Source organism: Corylus avellana, chromosome ca3 (assembly GCF_901000735.1).
Source record: "Corylus avellana chromosome ca3, CavTom2PMs-1.0".
In the NCBI taxonomy this organism is placed as follows: domain Eukaryota; kingdom Viridiplantae; phylum Streptophyta; class Magnoliopsida; order Fagales; family Betulaceae; genus Corylus; species Corylus avellana.
This window is the reverse complement of record NC_081543.1, coordinates 14939247-14961969: the sequence shown is the minus strand read 5'-3', so window position 1 is coordinate 14961969 and position 22723 is coordinate 14939247. Positions and strand designations below refer to the sequence as shown.

Below are 22723 nucleotides of genomic sequence, written 5' to 3'. Positions count from 1 at the left end.
TAATTATTAATAATTGCATGATCATTGTAGGAGTCAATAGAGTAGTTGCTAATTGAATTCTTATGCAAAAAGGTCGTTTACAAATCCAAGTGTGACCATGGAATCAAATTTTCTCAGGTTGGTGGGCTGCGTTCGACTCCAATTACAATTAAAAATAAATAAAAAATTCAACGATTAAGATTATATTAATATATTTATATAGAAATAAAAAGAGAATATTCCGCAATGCCAAAAGGCAAAAGGCCATACTCCCCGTTTCCTTCAGTTGCTCAAAGAGCGCGTGGCTAACAACTCCAACACTTCCTATATTTTTTGCGAGGCGGCCACAGTGGCGTTTCTAAGTTCGCTACAGAGACTCTCCTGGACAGTCTTTCAATCAAATCAACCGCAACTTTTCGGGATCCTCGCAGCTTAAAACTCCATCGCAGCCGTTCGATCGCACCCCCACAAGCATTCTCTCTCTCTCTCTCTCTCTGTCCCCCTTGGCTCTCGCCCCAATTCTCTGTCTCTAAAGAGCCTCTCTCTCTCTGTAGAATTGTGTGGAGAATTTGAATTCCGGCCAAATTTTTGGTCGGTAAGTATCTCTTCCTTCGTTGCTGTTCTTCTTTTTCTTTTTCTTTTTCTTTTTTATTATAAATATTATGATGAATTTTGTGGGATACATCAAAATTTTTATTTTATTTTTTAATTTTTTTATGATTCGTGGGTCTGTGGGAGTTTTGAAGTTTAGGTATTGGGGTTTTGGTGTTTTTCAATTCTATGTTTGGTTGCTGAGTGAGGAATGTGATGTGTTTTGCATTTAGATATCGAGGTTTCGGTATTTTTTATTTTTTTTTAAAAATCGATTCTCCGTTAGGTTGCCGGGAAAGGAAAGGAATGTAATGGAAAATTAAACTTCGATGCTTAAATCTTGGATCTATCTTTGTTGCATTCTTTGAGATCCTAGAAGAGAACATGTACCTAAATGAGACTTGTACGATTCTTTGGCTTAGCTAAGTTTTTATTTTTATTTTTTATTTTTCCTAAGAAACAAAACTGAAATTCATTCCCTTTTAATTTTCATCGAGTTTTTGCGAAATTGATCAAATGTTTTTGTGTATCAAGTTGGTCTTTTTCAGAAACTTCATCATTTCAAGGAAATCTGATTTGAATGGTTATATTGAAGTTTTCATGATTTACAAATCGAGGGTTTTAATTATCAAAAATCTATGTGATATTGGGATTATGTTATTTACTAATGATTTTTTTTTTTTTTGCTTGGTGGTGTTTGAATTTGGATTTGTAATTGCAAGGTTAAGATGGTTTTGCTGATATATTGTAGTGAGGCCATACCCTAGGCGCTCGTCTAGTACCGGCGCTGCTTCCGCCACCATTCTCTTCAGTAAATGGGCTGCCTTCAGTCTACAAGAAGAAGACAGGTTCCAGGACATGAGGACCCAGTTGCTCTTGCTTCCCAAACAGCTTGTAAGTTGTTCTTTACTGTTTCATTGAGAGCAACCACAGGCCTCCTTGTATTTTCTTTGCAATTGTGGACCATGATTTGCAAATATTGTAAATCTCTTACAATTCAAATATTCAAGAGGTTGGGTGTTTGAAGGAAGCAAAAATTATCTCATAAAATGCAAATAAATATACAAGTATAATACAAAGACACAATTGTCCGATTCATGTGCAGTTTTTTCTTTTGAATTTATATTTATAAAATTTAAAATTAGTCAACATTGTATGGTAATTTTTCATCTCTCTTTACACGATCTTATATGAAAGCATGCTGTGTAATTAAAACTTATCCTGTTAAAACTTATCCTCCTGGGCATGAGGATAAACTGCTTAGCCCGTCAGGGGTGAAAGCTCCTGGATTACCTGGTAACTGGTTCTGGCGGGTGGGGTCAGTTACCCGTAGGAGTTTGATTAACGGTGAGGATTGTTGTACAGTATGCGTTTGCAACGTGCAATTAATCTGAGTAAAGTTCTCCTACGTTATCAAAAAAAAAAAAAAAAAGAATGTCCAAAGCAGAAATTGACTTAAGAGCCATACTTGTGACATTATTCTCAAAGAGTAAGAATTTTTTCACCCATGTTTTCCAAGCAAACACATATATTTGTGTGTGTATGTGTATGTGTGTGGATTATTTGCTCGATACTCTCTCTCTTGCTAGTTTTAATGTTTTCATCCTGTGCGCCTTTTATGATTACCCAGTTAGTGTTAGTGAAGTTGAAGCACTTTTTGAGCTTTACAAGAGCATCAGCGGTTCTGTGATTGATGATGGGTTGATAAACAAGGTATTTTTGTGCTTGTAATCAATGCCTCTTTTCTTCCACAATTTATCTTTCGTGTTATACTTTTACCTGATTTTCCTTTGTTTCTTTTTGCATCTTGTTGTGAGTAATATCGTAAAGTCCTGCTTTGACATTACCCCTTATTATTCATAAAAATACTTATCAAAAAGAACATTTTTATTCATAGAAATAAAAAATTGTTAAAGTCCTTCATTTCTTTCTTCTTCATTTTTTTTCTTTTCTGCGCTTTGTAAATAAACTAAGGTCGGTAGTGTTCTTCTGCACCCAAGTTGTTTGGACAGCAATGTACTTAAGTGTGTAACTCAGTTTCTGGGATTGATGTTTCCTTCATTCAAAGTTAAGCCATGGACCTTTTTAACATGTTTTCATGCATAGATGTCATATTCCATAATGTTGATGTTGATGATGATGAAGGTGTTAGCCTTCATCATATTGCTTCAAATATATATATAGTGACAGTACTTTTACTCCTCCCCCCCTTCCTTTCTCCCCCACATTTTTGGTTTGTGGTCCACATATTTAACATATTTAGTTTCTGAGTTACAAATATGCATGCTATTTTTAGGGATGACAAATGTTATACTTGTTCGTTGCAATCTTTAGTACACATCTGTATAATTTAGTAATATTTGGGAATGTGTTGTGCAGATTTCATTTCAAAATGTATTTATCAAAAAGATTTCATTTCAAAATGTTACATTGCATTTTTGTTGTTGTTGTATATGCAGGAAGAATTTCAGTTGGCACTTTTTAAGAACAGAAAGAAAGAGAATCTCTTTGCGAATCGGGTACTATATCTTTCTGTTTTGCATTTGTAGATAACCATCAAGTTGGAGATTATGGAGCTTACAATATTTAAGCGCTGAACCAATGATAGTTATATTGGAATTTAAATTGAGTAATTCTTAAAATCAAAATAACATATGATTGGATATATTCTTCATTTTCATACCAATGATTTTCTTTTTTATGGTGATTACAAAATTGTGAGGGACCTTTTGCTGGAATGTTAATTATATGAAATATTAATCTTATGTTAATTATCATCTTGTGCCTACATTAATCTCTTCCAAAAAAAAAAAAAGGAGGCTTTGGTTTAGGCAGACATTTTATATGTTTAGTTGGATGAGTTGGAGATTATGGCCTCTCTCTCCCACAAAGATAGGAAAAGAAGAAAAAGGGTATAGAATATAATGCAAGTGGAAAAGAATATTTATTGTCTATTTCAATCTTATTGCATGGCTTTTTTCTTTCCTTTAAATTTGTTATTCTATAAACGGCTCCTTTCGATCAATTATGTCTGTTTTGAGACTGGAGTAATTCTACATGCAGATCTTTGATCTGTTTGATGTTAAGCGAAGGGGAGTCATTGATTTCGGCGACTTTGTTAGAGCACTTAATGTCTTCCATCCCAATGCTCCTCAAGAAGACAAGATTGATTGTAAGTTGTAAGGATATCTTGTGTTTTACAGTGCTACTCGTAGTGTATAATAGATTTGGCTTCTTTGTATAACTTTGCTGAAAACTAATTTTTGTTAACTTTGCTGAAAACTAATTTTTGTTCTTGTATTGCAGTTTCATTTAAGCTCTATGATTTGGATAGTACAGGCTATATTGAGCGCCAAGAGGTATGTTGGTGGTTTATGATCACATGGTTGTTTTTATTTGTGAATGCAAATTCAGGACCCTTTTTTGCTTTTTTTTGCTATGATAAATTTTACAGTAAATCAGGATTTTATATCTGTGATGTTGGCAGGTCAAGCAAATGTTAATTGCACTTCTTTGTGAATCTGAAATGAAGTTGGCTGACGAGACCATTGAAATAATACTGGATAAGGTGAGGTGCTGTTACTGACATTCCAGGTTATGAAGTAGAAACAGTTACATGAGAAAAGAATATAAGCCCATTATGAAGTTGGCTGACGAGACCATTCTCGATTTTTTTCCCCTCTCAGCCCACTGGAGGCCTATTGGTCTTATGGGGCTAGGAAATGGGAGATGGCCCTCTCCTGCCCCTTAAATCCCTCATGCCCCGATGTAGGAGGGATTTGCTTTAGGTCTTTAGTACAAAGGCAAGAGATTTACTACTTAAGATAGGTGACATCCACAATTAGAGCCTAGATTTGGGTTGTTTTTCATCTTGGACTCCTGCACCACTCTAAAAGCTCGTGGTTTGACAATTTAGCTGCATTCTGGAGAAACTTTGGGGTAAAGATGGCCGATCCATTGCATATTGGGGCATGAGATAGTTCTACACTTCCCCACACCAATAACACACACACACACAATTCTCCTTATCTGCTCCTTGTCTGTAAATAGGGAATTGTGAAAAGTTCTACTTTAGGATATCGGGCACCTTGATGGTGTAAAATTGACCTCTTGATGTTTGTGGGCAGACTTTCTTGGAAGCTGATGTGGACCAAGATGGGAAGATAGGCAAGGCTGAGTGGCAGAACTTCGTTAACAAAAATCCGTCATTATTGAAAATTATGACCCTCCCCTATCTTAGGTAACTAAGAATAATGCTATTTATTAGATTGCTATATGACTGATATGCGATTTGATGATATGGCAGTGAAACTCAGTTTTGGATCAGCACTTGTAAACAACAAAAAACTAAAACTAAGGACCGATTTTCATTGCCACATTATCTCATTTGTATGGAAGCTATATTGCAGTCATTAATTGTGTCTAGATGTTCAATTCTATTATTTACTAACTTTGAATTACATGCAGGGATATAACGACTACATTTCCAAGTTTTGTGTTTAATTCTGAAGTTGATGAGATTGCTACATAAAAAGAAAATAGGTTAGGAACATTCTGCAGTTGGTGTGGAAGATATTTGGGTGTAATTCTTTGAACAAAAAAACATTTTGAGAGGAAAAGGATAGTGAGTTACTGCTTTTAGTACTGAAAGAGTAGGTTTATGTGTATCCCTGCCCTTCCTTGTAAGGGTTAGTAGTTGCATATAGTTAGCCCAACATAGGCTTTTGGAAAACATTCCAATTGAAAATTCGTGCCCCATTTTCTTCAGTAGTATTAAATTGAAATTGTAAAGTGATATTGTGTATTTTTCTCAAATGGATGCCCATTTGCAAAGAGCAAAATTAATAATAATAATCTACGAAAACAGTACATGCGAAAAGAGATTCACTGAAAGCCTATATTATAATGATTACAAAACTATATAGTTTAGATTGATGTAATTAAAATTTTAAAATTTGACTTAAAAACTAAGATTAAATTCCGGCCCTCATTATGGTATTACCAAAAAAATAGAAGATGGATAAATTTGGGTTATGTTCGATAAAGGTTTTGAAAAGTGTTTTTGGTTTTTGGTAGGAAATGTGTTTTGATGTGATATAAAAGTGAAAAGTGATTTTTGGTGCTGTTTAATGTTAAGTTGAATTCACTTAAGAGAATAGTTTGGTCATGATTTTCTTAAAAATACAAACGTTAAATATGTTTATTTTGAGAAAATACAAGCATAAAGTTAACTTCTTATAAAAAAAATTTTAAAGAACGAAGAATTATTCTTAGCCCCCTTAATTTATCGTCCAATTTGCAATGAACTTCTCAATTTTCTAATTTGGTTAGTATATCATATCGAAGGGAATAACTTCTATAGGGTTTTGGCATAAATTAAGGCTTTTGTGTCCTTCAATAAGAATGCGATACATTAACGTGGAACACTCTAACAAAAATATGGTGTTCCATCTAATCTTTTTTTTTTTAAAATACCTAAAACAAAATACCTTCTAAAATAACATTTTCATATTTTTCTCTAAAACCATCCCAGCCACCAACCTGCCGCCGAAGACGATACCGGCCGCATAAGAACCAAGCTCTTCCTCCCTCTCTTCGGCGCCTTTCTCTCTCACTAGCGGCATTGGAGAAAATTTTTTTCTTTGCTGCCGGGCAACAGAGAAAATTTTCTCTGTTCTCTGTTGCCCGACAGTAAAGAAAAATTTACAAAGAAAATTTTTTTCTCTACTGCCGCCAGTGAGAGAGTGGGGCGCCGGAGAGAGAGAGGAGGAGCTTGGTTCTTACCTGGCCGGCATTGTCTCCAGCGGCATCTCCGGCGGCAGGTTGGTGGCTGAAGTGGTTTTGGAGAAAAATATGAAAATGTTATTTTAGAAGGTGTTTTGTTTTAGGTATTCTAAAAAAAGATTAGGTGGAACACCATATTTTTGTTATAATGTTCCACGCTGATGTGTCGCCTTCTTATTGGAGGGCACAAATGCTGGTTTGTGCCAAGATCCTATAAAAGTTATTCTCCATATCGAATATTCGATCTACCAAAGGAGTGGCAATGTTTTAATTTTTTCTTAAAATAAATAATCAAAAAGAGAGAGAGAGAGAGAGAGAGAGAGAGAACGTGGGCTTTGAGTAACCAATTGTGGGTTATGGGGGTTTTTTTTAAAAAAAAAGAAAGAAAAAAAAGAAGGCTGAATTAAAAAACAAAAATCATGGATGTTTAGCCTTTTTGAGAGTATAATAGAGACATTGTAAATTGAGGGTGTAAGTTTAATTTAACCAAAAGAAAGTAGTTGGTGTGTGACCATTCTCAATGAAAGATGGGTGGCTTTGCTGCCACTAGTGGCCTATTATGGTGGTTGCATGACTGCCTCCAACTAAGATTGGGATGGTACCGTTGCCATCTTATGTGGCCACACTTGACATGATGTGGTGGTTGTGTGGGCACCTTTGACTTGGATGAAAGTTGTTGCACGCATCGATAGAACAAATAGTTTCCTAGTATTTTTTTTTTTTTTTTAATTTTTTTTTAGGCTTGACCCTTAAAATTAGGCTTAATCGTTCATTCATGCTTTAACTCCTCATTGATGAAAAATTTCGGTTCCGTTCTTGGTTGGGTGGCCACCCTTTTGCACCGATAAGGATGGCCGAATGATCACCGTAATTTTTTTTATTTTTTATTTTTAATTCTAAATAATAAGTTAGTTGTTACACGTGCAAAAGGTTTAGCACATTTTTGTCAATATATTCTTATAAAGAAGTGTGAAATCTTTCCTAAAAAATATTTGAAGTTTTGAAAAGTGTTGTGTTTTGAATTTTTTGTTATTAATTTTTGAAAAAAATAAAAGTGTGTATTTAGTTTGTGTTATAAATTTTTTAGTAATGATTTTAAAAAAACAAAAAAGTGTAATTTTAGTTTTGAAATCAGAAATGCTTGTAGGGCCATTACCAAAGAGTCCCTGATCTCGCAGTGGGTTGACACGTGAGAGTGCTATGACCGTCACTTTTAACAAAGCAAACAAACGCCGTCGTTTAAGATAGAGCCCACGTCACTAGCCACTCCCCAGTCTCCACTAAAACAGGCGGGGGGATATTTTTGCTCAGCCTCTGGCTCCATTTTGTTTTCTCCAACCTTCTTTGATCCAATTCGTACGATTAGCTCGCCCTGGGGCTCCTTCCCGAGCTGATCTGAGTCGCAGCCATGGACGGCGAGTTCGAGTTTGCTGACAAGGTCACTCCCGCCTTCGATCGGACGGTACACTTTCACACAAAACCCTAATTCTACACCATTTTTTACATCATTTTGCGATATCTGTATATATAGGATTATGTTTTAGGCTTCAAATTCAAATTTCTATTCTAGAGTATAATTCAGATTATTTGTATTGATCGATCGACTCTTTGTTATTACGATTGTTTTGGCAGAAAATTTTCCGGAAAACTATTATTATTCTTATTATGGTTTTTGAATAATAAATTTTATTTTTTCAAAATTTAGACAAGAATAATTTTTTATGTTCAGGGCAGTTAGCAGTTGTTTATGTGTCTGATTTAGTTAAGTTTCCGTAACAGATGCTGATTTGTTGGAAATTAGGGTACTTTCTCTCATATCATCTTGGATTTATTGAGTTCCGTTTTGTGGGTTAAAGATGCAAATGTGCCCTTCTCCTACACGAGGATCTTCCAGTGATGATGTATGTAAATTTAGGTACTCTGTAGGTGGCATGGTTATGATGATGCATGTATGAATGGCACTGGCATTGAGCAAAGAAGTTCTGATGCATCCCCGCTTCATCAAGAGCTATTCATTGGGATTTGGAGTGGCTGCAGCTATTCGTAGGACTGCCCTTATATCATATTATGGCACGGTGATTATCACTAGAAAAGTTTTTTGGAGGCCTCAAGTGTTGGGTGTTTACTATAAACGCTATCAGAAAAACCCATTTCTTCGAAATTTTTCTACGGGCACTCACCCTGAAAGGATATGTTGGGAAGGCTCCTCTCATGCAGTTCTGTTGAGGAAGATTGAAACTGCCTTGAAGGATCATCAATTGGATGAAGCATGGGAATCTTTTAATGATTTTAAAAGATTGTATGGTTTTCCTAAGGATACTCTTGTGGGTAGGTTAATAACTGAACTTTCTTATTCATCTGACCCCCACTGGCTTAAAAAAGCATGTGATTTAGTCTTGATAGTTTTGAAAGAGACATCAGGCCTACTTCAGCCAGCTATCCTCTCTAAGCTGTCCCTCTCGTTAGCAAGATCTCAATTGCCTATCCCTGCCACAATGATTCTGAGATTGATGCTGGAGAGAGAGAGTTTGCCCCTGATGAATGTATTGTGGTTGGTTGTTCTCCATTTGGTGAAGACAGAAGTTGGGACGTATATTGCGTCAAATTTCTTGGTTCAGATTTGTGATCGTTTCCAACGCTTAAGTGCGAACAAAAGTGATCGTGTAAAACTGTTAAAACCTGATACAATGATATTTAACCTGGTGCTCGATGCTTGTGTGAGGTTTAAATTATCTTTCAAAGGTCAACGGCTTATTGAATTGATGCCACAGACAGGGGTTGCAGCTGATGCACACTCAATCACTATAATTGCCCAGATCCATGAGATGAATGGTCAGAGGGATGAAGTGAAGAAATTTAAAGACCACATTGATCAAGTTTCAGCTCCATTTGTTTGTCATTATCGGCAGTTCTATGATAGTTTGTTGAGCTTGCACTTCAAGTATAACGACATCGATGCTGCTGCTGAGCTTGTGATGGATATTTATAGATACTCAGAGTCTTCTCCAATTCAAAATGATAGGAAGGAACTACAAAAGCTTTGCCTTGTTCCAGTGGGATCTGACAATCTCAAGACAGCGTTAAAAATGCAGATTGTGCCTGATATGCTGCAGAAGGATTCTGTACTCAAAGCGGAAGGTAAACGGGAACTTGTTATTTTTAGGAATGGGAAACTTGCTGTTAGTGACAGGGCTCTGGCCAAGCTCATTAATGGGTGCAAGAGAGGTGGGAAGATTAGTGACCTTTCAAAACTTTTAGTTAGCATTCAAAAGAAGTCGCATTCATTGGCAGGACCTAGTTTGTGTTCTAATGTAATTGGCGCTTGTATTAATTTAGGCTGGCTTGAAATGGCTCACGACATTTTGGATGACTTGGAAGCAGCTGGGGCTCCCATGGGCTTTACTACTTATTCGTCACTCTTTGCAGCCTACTACAAGGAAAATTTGTTTAGAGAAGCAAAGTCATTGCTAAAACAAATGAGAAAAGTTGGTTTGGTCTTAAATTTGTCTGATGAGATGGTTATTTCCACTTGTCTATCGGAAGCAGTAGATAAAGATGCCACAAAAGCAAATGCATCTTCTTTTATCAGTAAATCAGATCTGACAGAGTTTTTGGTTCGAGAAACAGGAGAGGCGGAGAACACGGTTTCTCCAATAGTTTGCCAGTTCAATTCTTCTATTTACTTTTTCTGCAAGGCCAAAATGGTGGTGGATGCTTTGAAGACGTACAGAAAAATGCAAGAGATGAAAATCCAGCCAACAGAGCTAACTTTTTCCAATTTGGTATACGGATATTCTTCTATGGGAATGTATCGCGATATCACGATATTGTGGGGGGACATTAAGAGGAATATGCAGAGTGGAGATTTGGTGGTAAGCAGAGATCTGTATGAATTCTTGCTTCTGAGCTTTCTTCAAGGTGGTTACTTTGAGAGAGTGATGGAGGTGGTTGGGTATATGAAAAAACATAGAATGTACATTGACAAGTGGATGTACAAAAGTGAGTTTCTAAAGCTCCATAAGAATCTTTACAGAAGGTTAAAAACATCAAAAGCTAGAAATGAGGTTCAAGGCAAAAGGCTCGAGTATGTCCAGGCCTTCAGAATATTGGTTGGAATAGATTGAAAATTCAATGAAAAGTTCTCAAATACATGGGATGCTGTGAAGCACCAAAAACAAAACCCAATCATTGTTTATTTGTTTGCAAATAACATGAGAATTCAATGTTTCTGGTGAGTCCCAATTACCAAGATAGAGAGAGGTATGAGACAAATCATTTGTTGTGTGTTCTGATGTTCAAATTTATTAATTATTAACTAATTTTGAATTACATGCAGGGATATAAGTATAACGACGACATTTCCGAGTTTTGTGTTTAATTCTATGGTTGACGAGATTGGTACGTAGAAAGGAAATAGCTTAGGAACATTCTGCAGCTGGACCCAGTCGCATGCCGGCCTAGGCGCCGCGACTAAAACGGCGTGGAGGCGGTGGGAATACTCCTTACCCTTGTCAATCAATTGTGTGCCTGCGTCGTTGTCACTGATTAATAATCCCTCTCCTCGCTCCCTTTTCACGTGCCCAAATCTCATACTCAAAAAAAAAGAAAAAAAAAAAAAAGCTTAGGAACATTCTGCAGCTGGACCCAGTTGTATGCTGGCCTACGCGCCGCGACTAAAACGGCATGGAGGCGGTGGGAACACTCCTTACCCTTGTCAATCAATTGTGTGCCTGCGTCGTTGTCACTGATTAATCATCCCTCTCCTCGCTCCCTTTTCACGTGCCCAAACCTCCAAATCTCGTACTCAAAAGAAAAAGAAAAAGAAAAAAAATACTAGTGAGCAGGGACTGGGGTAGGTGTTGCAGTCCCCAACTCTTCATGCCTTCGATTCACAGATTCAATCTTGGTCATCCATTTTTTTGTTTCTTCATTTTTTATTTTTAATGACTAATGTTATTTAGTAGACGGATATATGACTATTATACAAATAAGATAATAGCAGTGAAGTTATTTCCCCATTCCTTTTATTTATAAAATTGTTCATTTAATTTAATTTTATTTTTTTAACACAAACTTAAAAAATATGTGTTTTTAGAATAAAATTTTGCTTAAAAAAAAAAAAAAAAATCTTTTTTTAATTAAAATTTTCATTTAAAAAAAAAACTATTTTTTATTTTTTATGTTTTTCGAATTTATAAGGATATTTTTTCTTATAGAGAAATATATAGGGGTATGTCCTTTTTATTTGGATAGAGTTTTCCTCCAAACTGGATTGGAAGAATTTTCTTCAACCTCTATAAAAATAACATATGTCCATTTTTTTAATAATATGCGAGATATACATGAGTTTTTAATAAAATTTATTTCAACTTTGTTCCTGCTATTAAAAACTTATGTGCATTTTACATGTTTAAATGATACATGTCACTTTTATAGACCAAGTTGAGTTTAGAAAAAAAACAGTATCTTTTTTATTTTATTTTTATGGTAATTTGGTGGGCGTTGATAGTATTAGGGGTACCCAAAATAAATTATTTGTAACAAATCATTTGTCGTGTCTGGCGTCGACCGATGTTGAATAGCACGTTTTGTGGAAGTATATGTTAATCCACACTAGTGTACAGCAGAGTACTGTTGCTAAGCTATTTCCTTTTTAGGTAGTATCTCATCTCAGAACTAAATAAAAAACTTATTGGAAACGTCGTCGTCGAGGGGGTGAGTGGGAACATGAACACTCCCTACCACGAACTGTTGGAATTGTGTGCGCGTACGTCGTCGTCGTCGTAGACTCCCTCTAATGCTTCTCCTTGCTCCCTTTTCACGTGACCAGAGCTCCACTCAAGACTCAAGAGACTAGCCGGAGCTGGGTGATAAGGGTGCCGGACAAAGGATCCTAAACAATACGGCCACCGATTTAGACAATAAAGTCTTGGGGCTACAACTGACATGACCCACGTCAACTGTGCTCATTGTCTTAATTGGAGTCCCTTTGTTTTCAAATTTAGTCATTCCCTTTTTATGAGTAATACTATTAATTACTAAATTGTTTATACAAATTCAATGATTAATTTTCATTGTCAGATCATCTAATTGTAGGGCACTGGTATACTAAATACCTTATATATATATATATATATATATATATATATATATGTATATATGTATATACTCCTATGATTGCATATTCTACCTCATAACATATATTGTTGTCACGTGAGTTCACTATACAATGTCAAGATTAATCCTACTCAACAAGGATCAAATCCCTATTGTTATTGCCAACAATTAACTAGCGACTATGCATACTTAGCCCTCGATCTAGGACCGCTGAAAGACAGCTAAAGGTTAGAGTGGCGCATCGTCAAAGGGAGGGGAGGGGGTACGGTGGCACTATCTCCAATACTTAAATCAGTAAATATATGAAAGTGAGAATGAAAGAAATAGATGGAGAGTAGGACATGGGAGTATATCTGGGTCTAACTTTTGGCTAACCATGTATAGACGTGGTCTTGGCTTGATTGGATGCTTGAGTAAGGCAAGTATTGCTGAATTAGAGCATTCTCATCAAACTCTTTATAGTTAACATTTCTTTAAATTTTGGGATAAATATAAAATTGGTCCTTATGGTTGGCCTAATTTACAAATCACTCAATGTGGTTTAAAAAATAATTTATAGGTCCCTAGAATAGGCGAAAATAATATTTTACTCCTTGAACTCATTTTCCGTTAAATGACTTAACGGAAACCGTTGCATTGTCACATTACACCCAATAAAAATAAGACACATGTTCTTTTTTATTTATACTTTTAAAAATGACAAATAAGCTTTTCTACGTTATTTTGAGGCTCTACCACACATTCCACGTCAAATTAAATAAAGGGTTAAATACCTCAAACCCTCCTAGGGTTTATCAACTTTATTTTTTCCCCCATGGGGTTTCATTTTTATCACAGGACCCCCCTGGGGTTTTGATAAAGGACCAATTTAGTCCATCCATTAGTTGACCATTAAGATTTACACGTGGACCAATCAGATGTTGACACGTGGCACCTATTAAATTTTTTTTAATTTTTTTTTAAAAAATTTAAAAAAAAATGAATTTTTTTTTTAAAAGAAAAATAAATAAAAAACTGGCCATCCCCAATTTTTTTTTTTTTTTTAAATTAAAAAAAAAAAGTTAAAAAAAAATTAAATATGTACCACGTGTTAGCATCTGATTGGTCCACGTGTCAGTCCTAACGGTCAACTAACGGATGGACTAACTTGGTCCTTTATCAAAACCCCAGGAGGGTCCTATGATAAAAATGAAACCCCAGGGGGGTAAAAATAAAGTTACTAAACCCAGGGGAGTATTTGGTATTTAACCCTTAAATAAACCTAATCCCTCTATATCTCCTGTGCCACCGTCATCTTCATCTTACCCAACGATTCTTGCGATCGTCTTTATCTTCTCCAATGATTTTTGCCGTCGAAGAAAAAAACAATTACATATATAAAAAAAGAGATCACTTTTTAAAAGATAAACCTATGGTTTGCTTTTTAAAGCCACCATTTTTCAACATCTATTTAATACAACCCAGAAAGCACTTGCCATAGAACAAAAACACAAAAAACCAGACACATAGGGAGGGAGAGATTGTTTCCGACATCTACAAGCCATCAGCAAAATACAAAGATTGTTCGCAATGCCTAGCCTTAACTCAAATAAGAAATTCTATAGAAAGCACTGCCAAAAAACGCAGATGGCCAAATCTCAGAGTAACTCAAAGATTAAAGATGCCCAAAATCTTAAAATCGGAAGTAAAAAAGCTCGAAAGTGAGGTGGTTTACGATGTGTTTGGCGATTCTCTGGCGGCGATTTCAACTTGGGAAAGTGAATCGGTGACACTACAAAAAATCATTTTTTCCTGACTAGAGTTTTCTGACGTGTCATGGTGTCTAACACGTCAAAAAACTTTTCTAACGCAGCATTTCTGACATGTGTTGAAGGTACAAAACATAGGAGTCAGTAAATTTTTTTTTACTGACGTATCAAATTTTGACACGTCAATGAATTTCTTGACGTGTCTATTTTGACATGTCAGTAAATTTTAAAAAATTATTAAAAAAATAATTTTTCTTTTAAATTTTTTTTTTGGATTAAAAAATTTATTAATTAAATTTTTTTAAATTTTTTTTTTTCACCAATTTCATCATTTCTCCAGCTCTCTCCCACTCTTCTTTTCTCAATTTTCTCACTCTCTCTCTCTCTCTCTCTCTCTCTCTTCTTTTCTCCATTTTTAAAAACTCAAACCCAAAAAATCTTCAAAAAATCAAAAACCCAAACGTCAAACCCAACAAATCTTGAAAAACCCAAAAAAAATTTCTTATCTTCTCCTCTCCTTTTTTTTTTTTTTTTGCTTCTCTTCTCCTTTTCTTTTTCTTCTTCTTCTTTTGCTTTTCTTTTGCCGTCGTGCAAAGAGATTGAGAGGGAAGAGGGAGTTGGCCGTGAGAAGAGGGAGATTGAGAGAGGGAAAGAAGATATGGAAAGAATAAATAATAAAAGAGAGAAAGAAGAGAGAAAAAGTTGAATATCCTGCCTCATTTTTTTAGTGACGTGCCAGTATTTTACCACGTCAGAAATTTCTGATGTGCTAGTTTCACACATCAAAAATTTCTGATGTGAGAAAATACCACATCAGAAATTTCTGACATGTTAGTTTACCACGTTAGAAATTTCTGACGTGCTAGTTTCACACGTCAGAAATTTCTGATGTGGCATTTTCACATGTTAGAAATTTCTAACATGTTAAAAAACCACGTCAGTAATTATAGACCTGCCAACTTTGCCACGTCAAAATCCCTCGTCAGTAATTAGTGACGTGGCAAAAAATCGTGTATAATAGCAACATCAGAAATTGATTTTTTTTTTTTTTTGTAGTGTGAGGAAGATTATCGACGCATTGTGGGATATAAGGATGAAGACGCACGGTGGGGATAGAGGGATTAAGTTTATTTAATTTGATGTGGAGTGTGTGCCGGAGCCTCAAAATGATGTGAAAAAGCTTATTTGTCATTTTTTTAAAAACATAAATAAAAAAGAACACGTGTCTTATTTTTATTGGGTGTGATGTGGCAATGTAACGGTTTCCGTTAAGTTATTCAACAGAAAATGAATTCAGGGAGTAAAATGTTATTTTGGCCTACCCTAGGGACCTATAAATTATTTTTTAAACCACATGGAGTGATTTGTAAATTAGGCCAACTACATGGACCAATTTTGCATTTATTCCTTAAATTTTTAACAAAATTAACAAAAAAATCATTTATCAAACTCTTTATCCAAAGTTAAATTTAATATTTGCTTTAACTCCTCTCCAAATATAAAGACACCAAAAGCAAAAGCTATTTACTTTTTAATATTATTTTGGTTGTTGGGGTGGCATTTTTGTAAATCTCTCACATGAAATCACGGTGAGTAAGTTTCATGACAATTACATATATTAATAAAAAATAATATTTAATTAAAGTAGAGAAATAGTTATGGAGTTTGATAGTTGGTAGTTTTAAAAAGTGGCTAGTTAAAAAAAAAAAAAAAAAAAAGTACATTCTCAAAGTGAAATGTAAAGAGCTTGATGGGAATGCATTAAGTGGCAGTGAAATTTAAACAGCTTGATGGGAATGCATTAAGTGGCTGATTGAGAGCTTTTGACGGTGCTGAGTTTCCTTTAAGGATGTCTTCATTCTTGGTCTATGTAAGATTCTTACCTTTTGGTAAAATACTTTCCTTTCATGTCGATCCCTTTTGCCCTTTAGTAGGCGGTCTTTCCTTCTTTAGGAGAGTGATTTACTACGTCGTAATTATATAAATTTGTTTCCTTAGAACAATCTTTGCAGCTACACCAAAATTATTTTTGGTTATTTTGATAAGACAATTCAGTAAAAGTAGCTAAAATCCTCAATTTTCAGCCTCACCATTTATTTTGGGTTAAAATGGTGAGGGCGAAAATGAAGGATTTTAGTTGCTAAATTACCTCGCCTAAATAATTGAAAAATTGTTTTGGTGAAGCTGCAAGGAATGTTTAATTTTAAAAAAGTTAAAAAAATAATAATAAAGAAGCATTTGAAAAAGAATATTTAAATGGAATAGTAAAAGTTAATAATTAAAATAGTAAGGTTGATGTGGGTGCTTTAAAAAGAGTGGATAGTTAAAATAAAGATCGAACAATGTACTTTTGATTATTTTAGTGAGGCTGGTAAAAATGTTGTTAGGCGAGTTGCCCCCTATGCCGGATGCATGTTGAGAGATCTAGGCTTGTGGGCTCCTAGCTGGCCCCGAAGTCGCATCTAGGCTGGCTGACGGATCTCGAGGTTGCATTGGGCCGACTGGTTATTGGGCCATTGAGGAATGTATACCTCCATTCTACCTATCATTGGGACCCTTGAGGTTTTCCGATTTGTTGGACTTTAGAAATAAAAAAATTGAGTACATCTCAAGCCGCAGACCTTGTTCTAAAGTCCAATAAATCGGAAAACCTCAATGTACTTTTGGTTATTTTGGTGAGGCTGGTAAAAATGTTCTTAGGCGAGTTGCCCCCTATGCCGGATGCATGTTGAGAGATCTAGGCTTGTGGGCTCCTATGTGGCCTCGAAGTCGCATCTAAGCTGGCTGACGGATCTCGAGGCTGCGTTGGGCTGACTGGTTATTGGGCCAGTGAGGAATGTATACCTCCATTCTACCTATCATTGGGACCCTTGAGGTTTTCGATTTGTTGGACTTTAGAAATAAAAAAATTGAGTACATCTCAAGCCGCAGACCATGTTCCCCCCCAAGCTGACTTCCAAAATAACCCAACCAAACCAATAGAAACAACAAATATCAACATTGTCGCATTAACTCATTTGATGAAAAAAAAAAACTATTTAGTAACATGTTATATAATTAAAATGACATAATAGTCAAAATTAATTTGTAATTTTTCTTTCACAAACACTAATCAAGTTAGATGTCTATCTATTGAATGCTAAAAACAAGTATCTTTCTTATGTATTTTCAAAATTAATATTTTGTTTTTAAGAGTTACATTAAAGACATGGATGACATTTAATAAAGTAGACCTACTCAATAGAAATTGACCGATGACCGCCGAAATCTCTCTCTCTGGGGGGCCCTGGCCGGCTCACAGCTGTGAATAAATAATTGCCGAAGAAGGCATTTTTTATTGAAGAACAGAAAAACATGAACTGCAACATTGATTTGAGATATGTTGTTCCTGCGGTAATAAGCCTCTTCTTTTTGGTGCTCCCATCCGAAGACAACCCATGGATTCAACATAATAAAAATTACATGGGATTTGAAAGCCTTGCGCAACCCATTTTTGTTATGGCATGTTTGGTTTTTGCTATTGTTGTATTGTTCTTCCTTTTCACCTCTGTCAACATCCCTCTCACCCTGCAACCAATCTTTTTACAGACCCGACATTTCTCCATTTCCTGGACTCTTTCATTGCTGGCCTCCCTCCTTTTTCCGCCATCACATTTCTGGCTTGTCTTTCCTATTCTCCTAATCATATCTCGTTGGGATACAGTGATTTTGGATCGAGTGTTGAGCTGCTTTCTCCAAGCCATTCCTGCTCGTATTATCCTCTGCTTCCCGCAACGTCAAGAAGAATCAGAGCCACCGCCTCCTCCTCCTCAACCTCAAGTTCAAATTGAAGTGAATGAAAATGAAGAGAGAGCAACACGTATGTAAGATATATATATATATATATATATATATAGATAGAGAGTATAAGCAATATTAGAGCATGTTTGAAATTGTGCTTGAAAAATAAAGTTTTCAAATTAAAATTTTTCAAGTTATAAAATTATATATATATATTCATTTTAAGTTTTTATTAAAAGTGCATTTTGATTATTTTTAAAGTAAAAAAGTCAAACAAATACTTTTAAAATTTTTTAAGTATAAAAAATATTTTTTAAACTTTAATGAAATCTCAAACATGCTCTTTTAATCGCCTAATAAAATATCAAGTTCTTGGTTTTTCCTTTGAAAGTTTCCGGCTGGCGCCCTCATCTTCTTATTTTCTCTCTTTATGCTCTCTCTCTCTCTCTCTTTCTCTCGATCTGGCTTTCCGGCACGTTCGTCTGAGGTTCTGACGCTGGTGGCTCTTTCTCGGTGAGGGTTTCTGAAGCATCAACTTCTCCTCTTCATTGGCTTATGGTGATGAGATCGGAAGAGAGAGAGAAAATAAGAAGAAGAGATGTCGGCAGCTTGAGCAGGTAGCTAGTTGAGGTTTTGAGGATAAGATGATCACTCTCTTAGGAGTGGCAGTTGTACTTTGACTTTCACATGGTAAACTAATTATAGCTTTATTTCTTTCTATATTATTTTCCTTCTTTTTGAGTAAGAAATAAAGTATAATTAATTCAATATAATCAATCAAAGTCTCCCTAATTTGAAGTAACCATGCAACAAATTAATAGAATTAATTAATGTATATGTTTAACTTTGAACGTGTCTTTGGCGTTAACCTCAATGACGACTTTCAGAAAGCATGCAAAGTACGTACAAACTTCCATTTGTAAATTAATTGAGACACAAAACGTACGTATATATCATGTGCAGTGCAGTGATGATTGATATTCAACCTTCGTTGTTTTGTTTTGCTTGGACTCATCCGCTGGTCAAGCATGACAGAAACTTTTCTAGTTATTGCTGAAATTTAGTATTTTCTGTCGGTCAAGCATTCCCCCTTGTATTCTGTCCTTAATTGATTGTCTTCAACTTGATCGTCCTCTCATGGGCCTAACAATTAATGCACAAAGCAGCCCAAGTCAGAGGATCCATTGTCCACCTAAGCCCATCTACTTTAACAAGGCTCACATGACATGCCCACTCATATCTCTTAACGCCCGCCCACACACAAGGAGCTTTGTCCAAACCCTGGCCTTTGTGATCCACACATATCCTCAGCCTAATTCCCAACCCCATTTCAACTGGCCCTCAACTTCTGCTTTTTAGTCTAATTGGTAGTTCAATCCGTTAGAGATTAAGCCTCATTTTCTTTCCCGTTGAGATCAATTAATTAAATGAAAAAAAAAAAAGAAATTGAAAAGCGCAATAGCGTTAAATGTTGGCAAGAAGAATATGATCGGAAAGGTTTTTGTGTTTGATTATACGTAGTACTTTCCCTTGTTGTGTTTTGTGGGTGAGGAGGAATGGATGATGAAGTATGGGAAAATAGGTGAGAAGTTTAATAGAAATGGGTATGTAATGCCAAAAATTGTGCATTTGGGCATTGGTGATCAAGAAATCATGACATATTTGTACGTGGACCTAATTAAGGGTTGTGTAACAAGAATAAATGAGTTTTCAAATGCAATTTTTTGGCGATTTTCTTGAAGGGAAATGGGGCCTTGTGGTTAGGGGTGTTAAGTGAGCAAGTTGCTCGCTCGCTCGGGATCGGCATTACTAAGAAAATATCTATTCCCAAGTTTGCTTATCTTTAAAATGATATATATCTTCTCTCCTTGAAACTAAGTATATTGTTATATTGACTTAGGCTCCATACTCGTATATATATATAAAGAAAAAAATTTGGGGGCTGGACACGAAATTGTTAAAAAACATCTGGGAATATGGCTGGTCAAGAGTTGAAGAAACTTTGATTATGTTTTCCATAGAATACTTCCACTTAAAAAAAAATCTCGGTATAATATGTTGGCTTTCAAGTTTCAATTCATACATTATTTGAAAACTCAGCGAATGATAAATGCATTAAAATATTTTACCCTAGTTAAAAACAGATCGAGATGAAACAGATTCAGGTATTAATTCAGACAGACAGACAGTAATTCCTTTGTTAAAAGGAATTACTGTCTGAATTAATACCTGAATCAATTCCTATTTTATTTCTCTGATTTGTAGGTAACATCCCAGCTAGTCAGCAATTTTGTTCTACAATATGAAGGCCGGATCCGGGTTGGTGAAACCTCGTACGTGCACTGTGCACATGCATGCACACACACAAAAGTCAAAGAAAATAAATTTCAGTTCAAAAACAAACAAATAAATAAATAAATAACGCGCTTTTTGAATTGCTGTCGTTTTTATTTTTTCAGTTTGACCAACGCATAGAATCACATAGAATCACATGGCACATGCACGTCAAAATCATAAAATTTTAAGGAAATTGTAAAGCCGAAATCTAAATCATTTTTGGGATTGAAATGGTTAAAAAAGTCTGTATATTAAAAATGTAGTGTGTTACAATAGAAAATTTAATATATTTTCATCATATTTTTGTTCTAAAAAAAAAATTTCTACAAAAGTGAAGAAAAAATCTATTTGGGAGAATTTTTTTTTTTGGATAGCCTCAACAGCATACCACCTTTTTTTATTTTTTATTTTTTATTTGTGACATTTTCCAAGTGTTTTAACAATGAAAGTCCCTAAAATTCGAAATGTGGGAGAGAACACCGGTCATACAAACTCCTGATACATCACTATAATCTTAAAATGGGATTTTTTGAAAATGAAACCGTGGCTGCTACTGGTCTCCATCAGCTGGTCCAGCTGGCTCCCCCACCCTTGGCCACCCATCCTGATATCTGCATAAAAAAGAAAAAGAAAAGAGTGAGCTTTGTGCTGGATTTAAACAATTAAATTGACTCACATAGAGGAATATAGGACCAAAAGTGGAAGTTAATTAGTTAATTTTGTTATGTTTAATTGCACTTAACCAGCTGCAGCAAATGCAATCCTAAAAATATTAATTAAAAAAAAAAAAAGAAAAAAAAAAAAAGGGGGTAAATTGATTTGAGCATACCATGCGCTATACGTCAACAAAATAGTATTTGTCTGAAAAAATAGTACCTGTTGCTCCCTTCATTTCCTGAATGGCAAGGTGACTATGAGGTACTGGCTCTGATTCTTCTTGATGATCACGTTGCGGGAAGCAGAGGATAATACAAGCAGTAAGGGCTTGAAGAGTGTTATAAAACTTCAACAGTAGACCCAAAAGCTTCTTATCCCAAGGAGAGATAATTACGAGAATGGGAAAGACAAGCCAAAAGTGTGATGGTGGAAAAATGAGGGAGGCCAGCAATGAAAGTGCCCAGGCAAGCGAGAAATGTCGGGTTTGCAAATAGATTAATGGACGTTCCAGGGTGAGAGGGAGGTTGACAGAAGTGAAGAGTAAGAAAAATATAACAATGGCAAGAAGCAGAAGCATCATAACAAAAATGGGATAACCAAGGCTTGCAATTCCGAAGTTATCAAGTTGAATACAAGGGTGGTTGTCTTCGGATGGCAGCACCACAAGGATGAGGCTTATTACCGAAGGAATCGCATATCTCAAATCAATGTTCCACCTCATCCTTCTCTGCTAGCTCTTCAAAATTATTAGACTTTGTGTTTATAGTTCGGCTTTACCCACAAACTTGTATTTATAGGTTCCCTCCGTTGACTTGATCGCGAAGTTTCCACGAAACTTTCCCCAAGGTTGATGCTAGAAAGGTTAGGATTCGGATTCCTTGAAATTTCTAGGAAAATTTTAGTTTTTGAAATTTCAGATCCAAGCTATCTATTTTTATCCAAGAGTCATTATCCTGTCACGTGTCCCACTACTAATAAAATAATAATAAATTTTTAATGAAATTAATAATCATCATTATTTTATTATTTTATTAGTAGTAGGATACGTGGCAAGATAATGGCTTTGGATGAAAATGAATGGCTTAGATCTGAAATTTCAAAAACTAAAATTCCCCCAAGTATTCCAAAGGATCCCAATCCGAAAGGTTATGGATCGATGAATTAACTCAAGACAAGTTTCCACAAGAAATACGTCATCTTTGGGCATGCGCACGGGACAGTGTGTGTGAGCGGATCCACGACAATTTTAAAGAAATTGCCCACCCCCAATTTTGATCATCCAAGCCGTTGGTTAATTAGTTGAATGGCATGAAATATGCGACGTGTACAAACTTTTAGATTTCAAAACTTGAACTCATTCGTTTCGGAGAAAAAGGTTCACTTTTACATCTCTCTTCATAATTTTCTACATTGCAGAATGGAGCCACGGCACAATCAATCACAGAGGTAAGCAAGCTTTTCTCTCTATTTTTTATTTTTATTTTTTTTGTCCTCTTTGGGTTTTGATCTGATTTTTTTCTTCTTGATTTTCATTTGTTTTTGGTTTATGGTTTATTAACTTTTTCTTAGATTCTCTCTCATTCTCCGAAATTTTTAACACCTTCTTTTTGATATGATATTTTAACAGTACGGGGAAATGGAGGGGTTGTGGTGAAACTTGAGGAACCCAAATTACCAAATTTGATGGGGAAGAGGAACTCAGATTTCTTTTTAGATCTTAATCCACTTTG

At 35.4% G+C, this 22723-nt stretch overlaps 2 protein-coding genes across 6 annotated transcripts; both read left to right on the top strand.

Annotated features, from left to right (window-relative positions):
- The first annotated feature begins 356 nt into the window (after positions 1-356).
- Positions 357-5211, top strand: LOC132173737 (calcineurin B-like protein 1). Of its 2 annotated transcripts, none has more exons than XM_059585325.1 (9): positions 357-574; positions 1322-1464; positions 2201-2283; positions 3030-3089; positions 3634-3742; positions 3877-3929; positions 4058-4138; positions 4698-4810; positions 5038-5211. In XM_059585325.1, the coding sequence occupies exons 2-9, from the start codon at positions 1386-1388 to the stop codon at positions 5099-5101; spliced, it is 642 nt and encodes a 213-aa protein (XP_059441308.1). In that variant the 5' UTR covers positions 357-574; positions 1322-1385; the 3' UTR covers positions 5102-5211. The 2 variants fall into 2 exon arrangements, with proteins under 2 accessions (XP_059441308.1, XP_059441309.1); XM_059585326.1 differs by having other exon boundaries at positions 1293-1464.
- Positions 5212-7655: 2444 nt separating this feature from the next.
- LOC132173736 (pentatricopeptide repeat-containing protein At4g17616) lies at positions 7656-11370 on the top strand. Of its 4 annotated transcripts, none has more exons than XR_009439346.1 (3): positions 7656-7816; positions 8270-10614; positions 10691-11370. XR_009439346.1 is itself a non-coding variant. In XM_059585324.1 (2 exons), the coding sequence occupies exon 2, from the start codon at positions 8310-8312 to the stop codon at positions 10476-10478; it is 2169 nt and encodes a 722-aa protein (XP_059441307.1). In that variant the 5' UTR covers positions 7656-7816; positions 8134-8309; the 3' UTR covers positions 10479-10644. The 4 variants fall into 4 exon arrangements, 1 of the variants encoding a protein (XP_059441307.1); XR_009439345.1 differs by having other exon boundaries at positions 8134-10585; XR_009439344.1 differs by having other exon boundaries at positions 8134-10614.
- The last annotated feature ends 11353 nt before the right edge of the window (positions 11371-22723 follow it).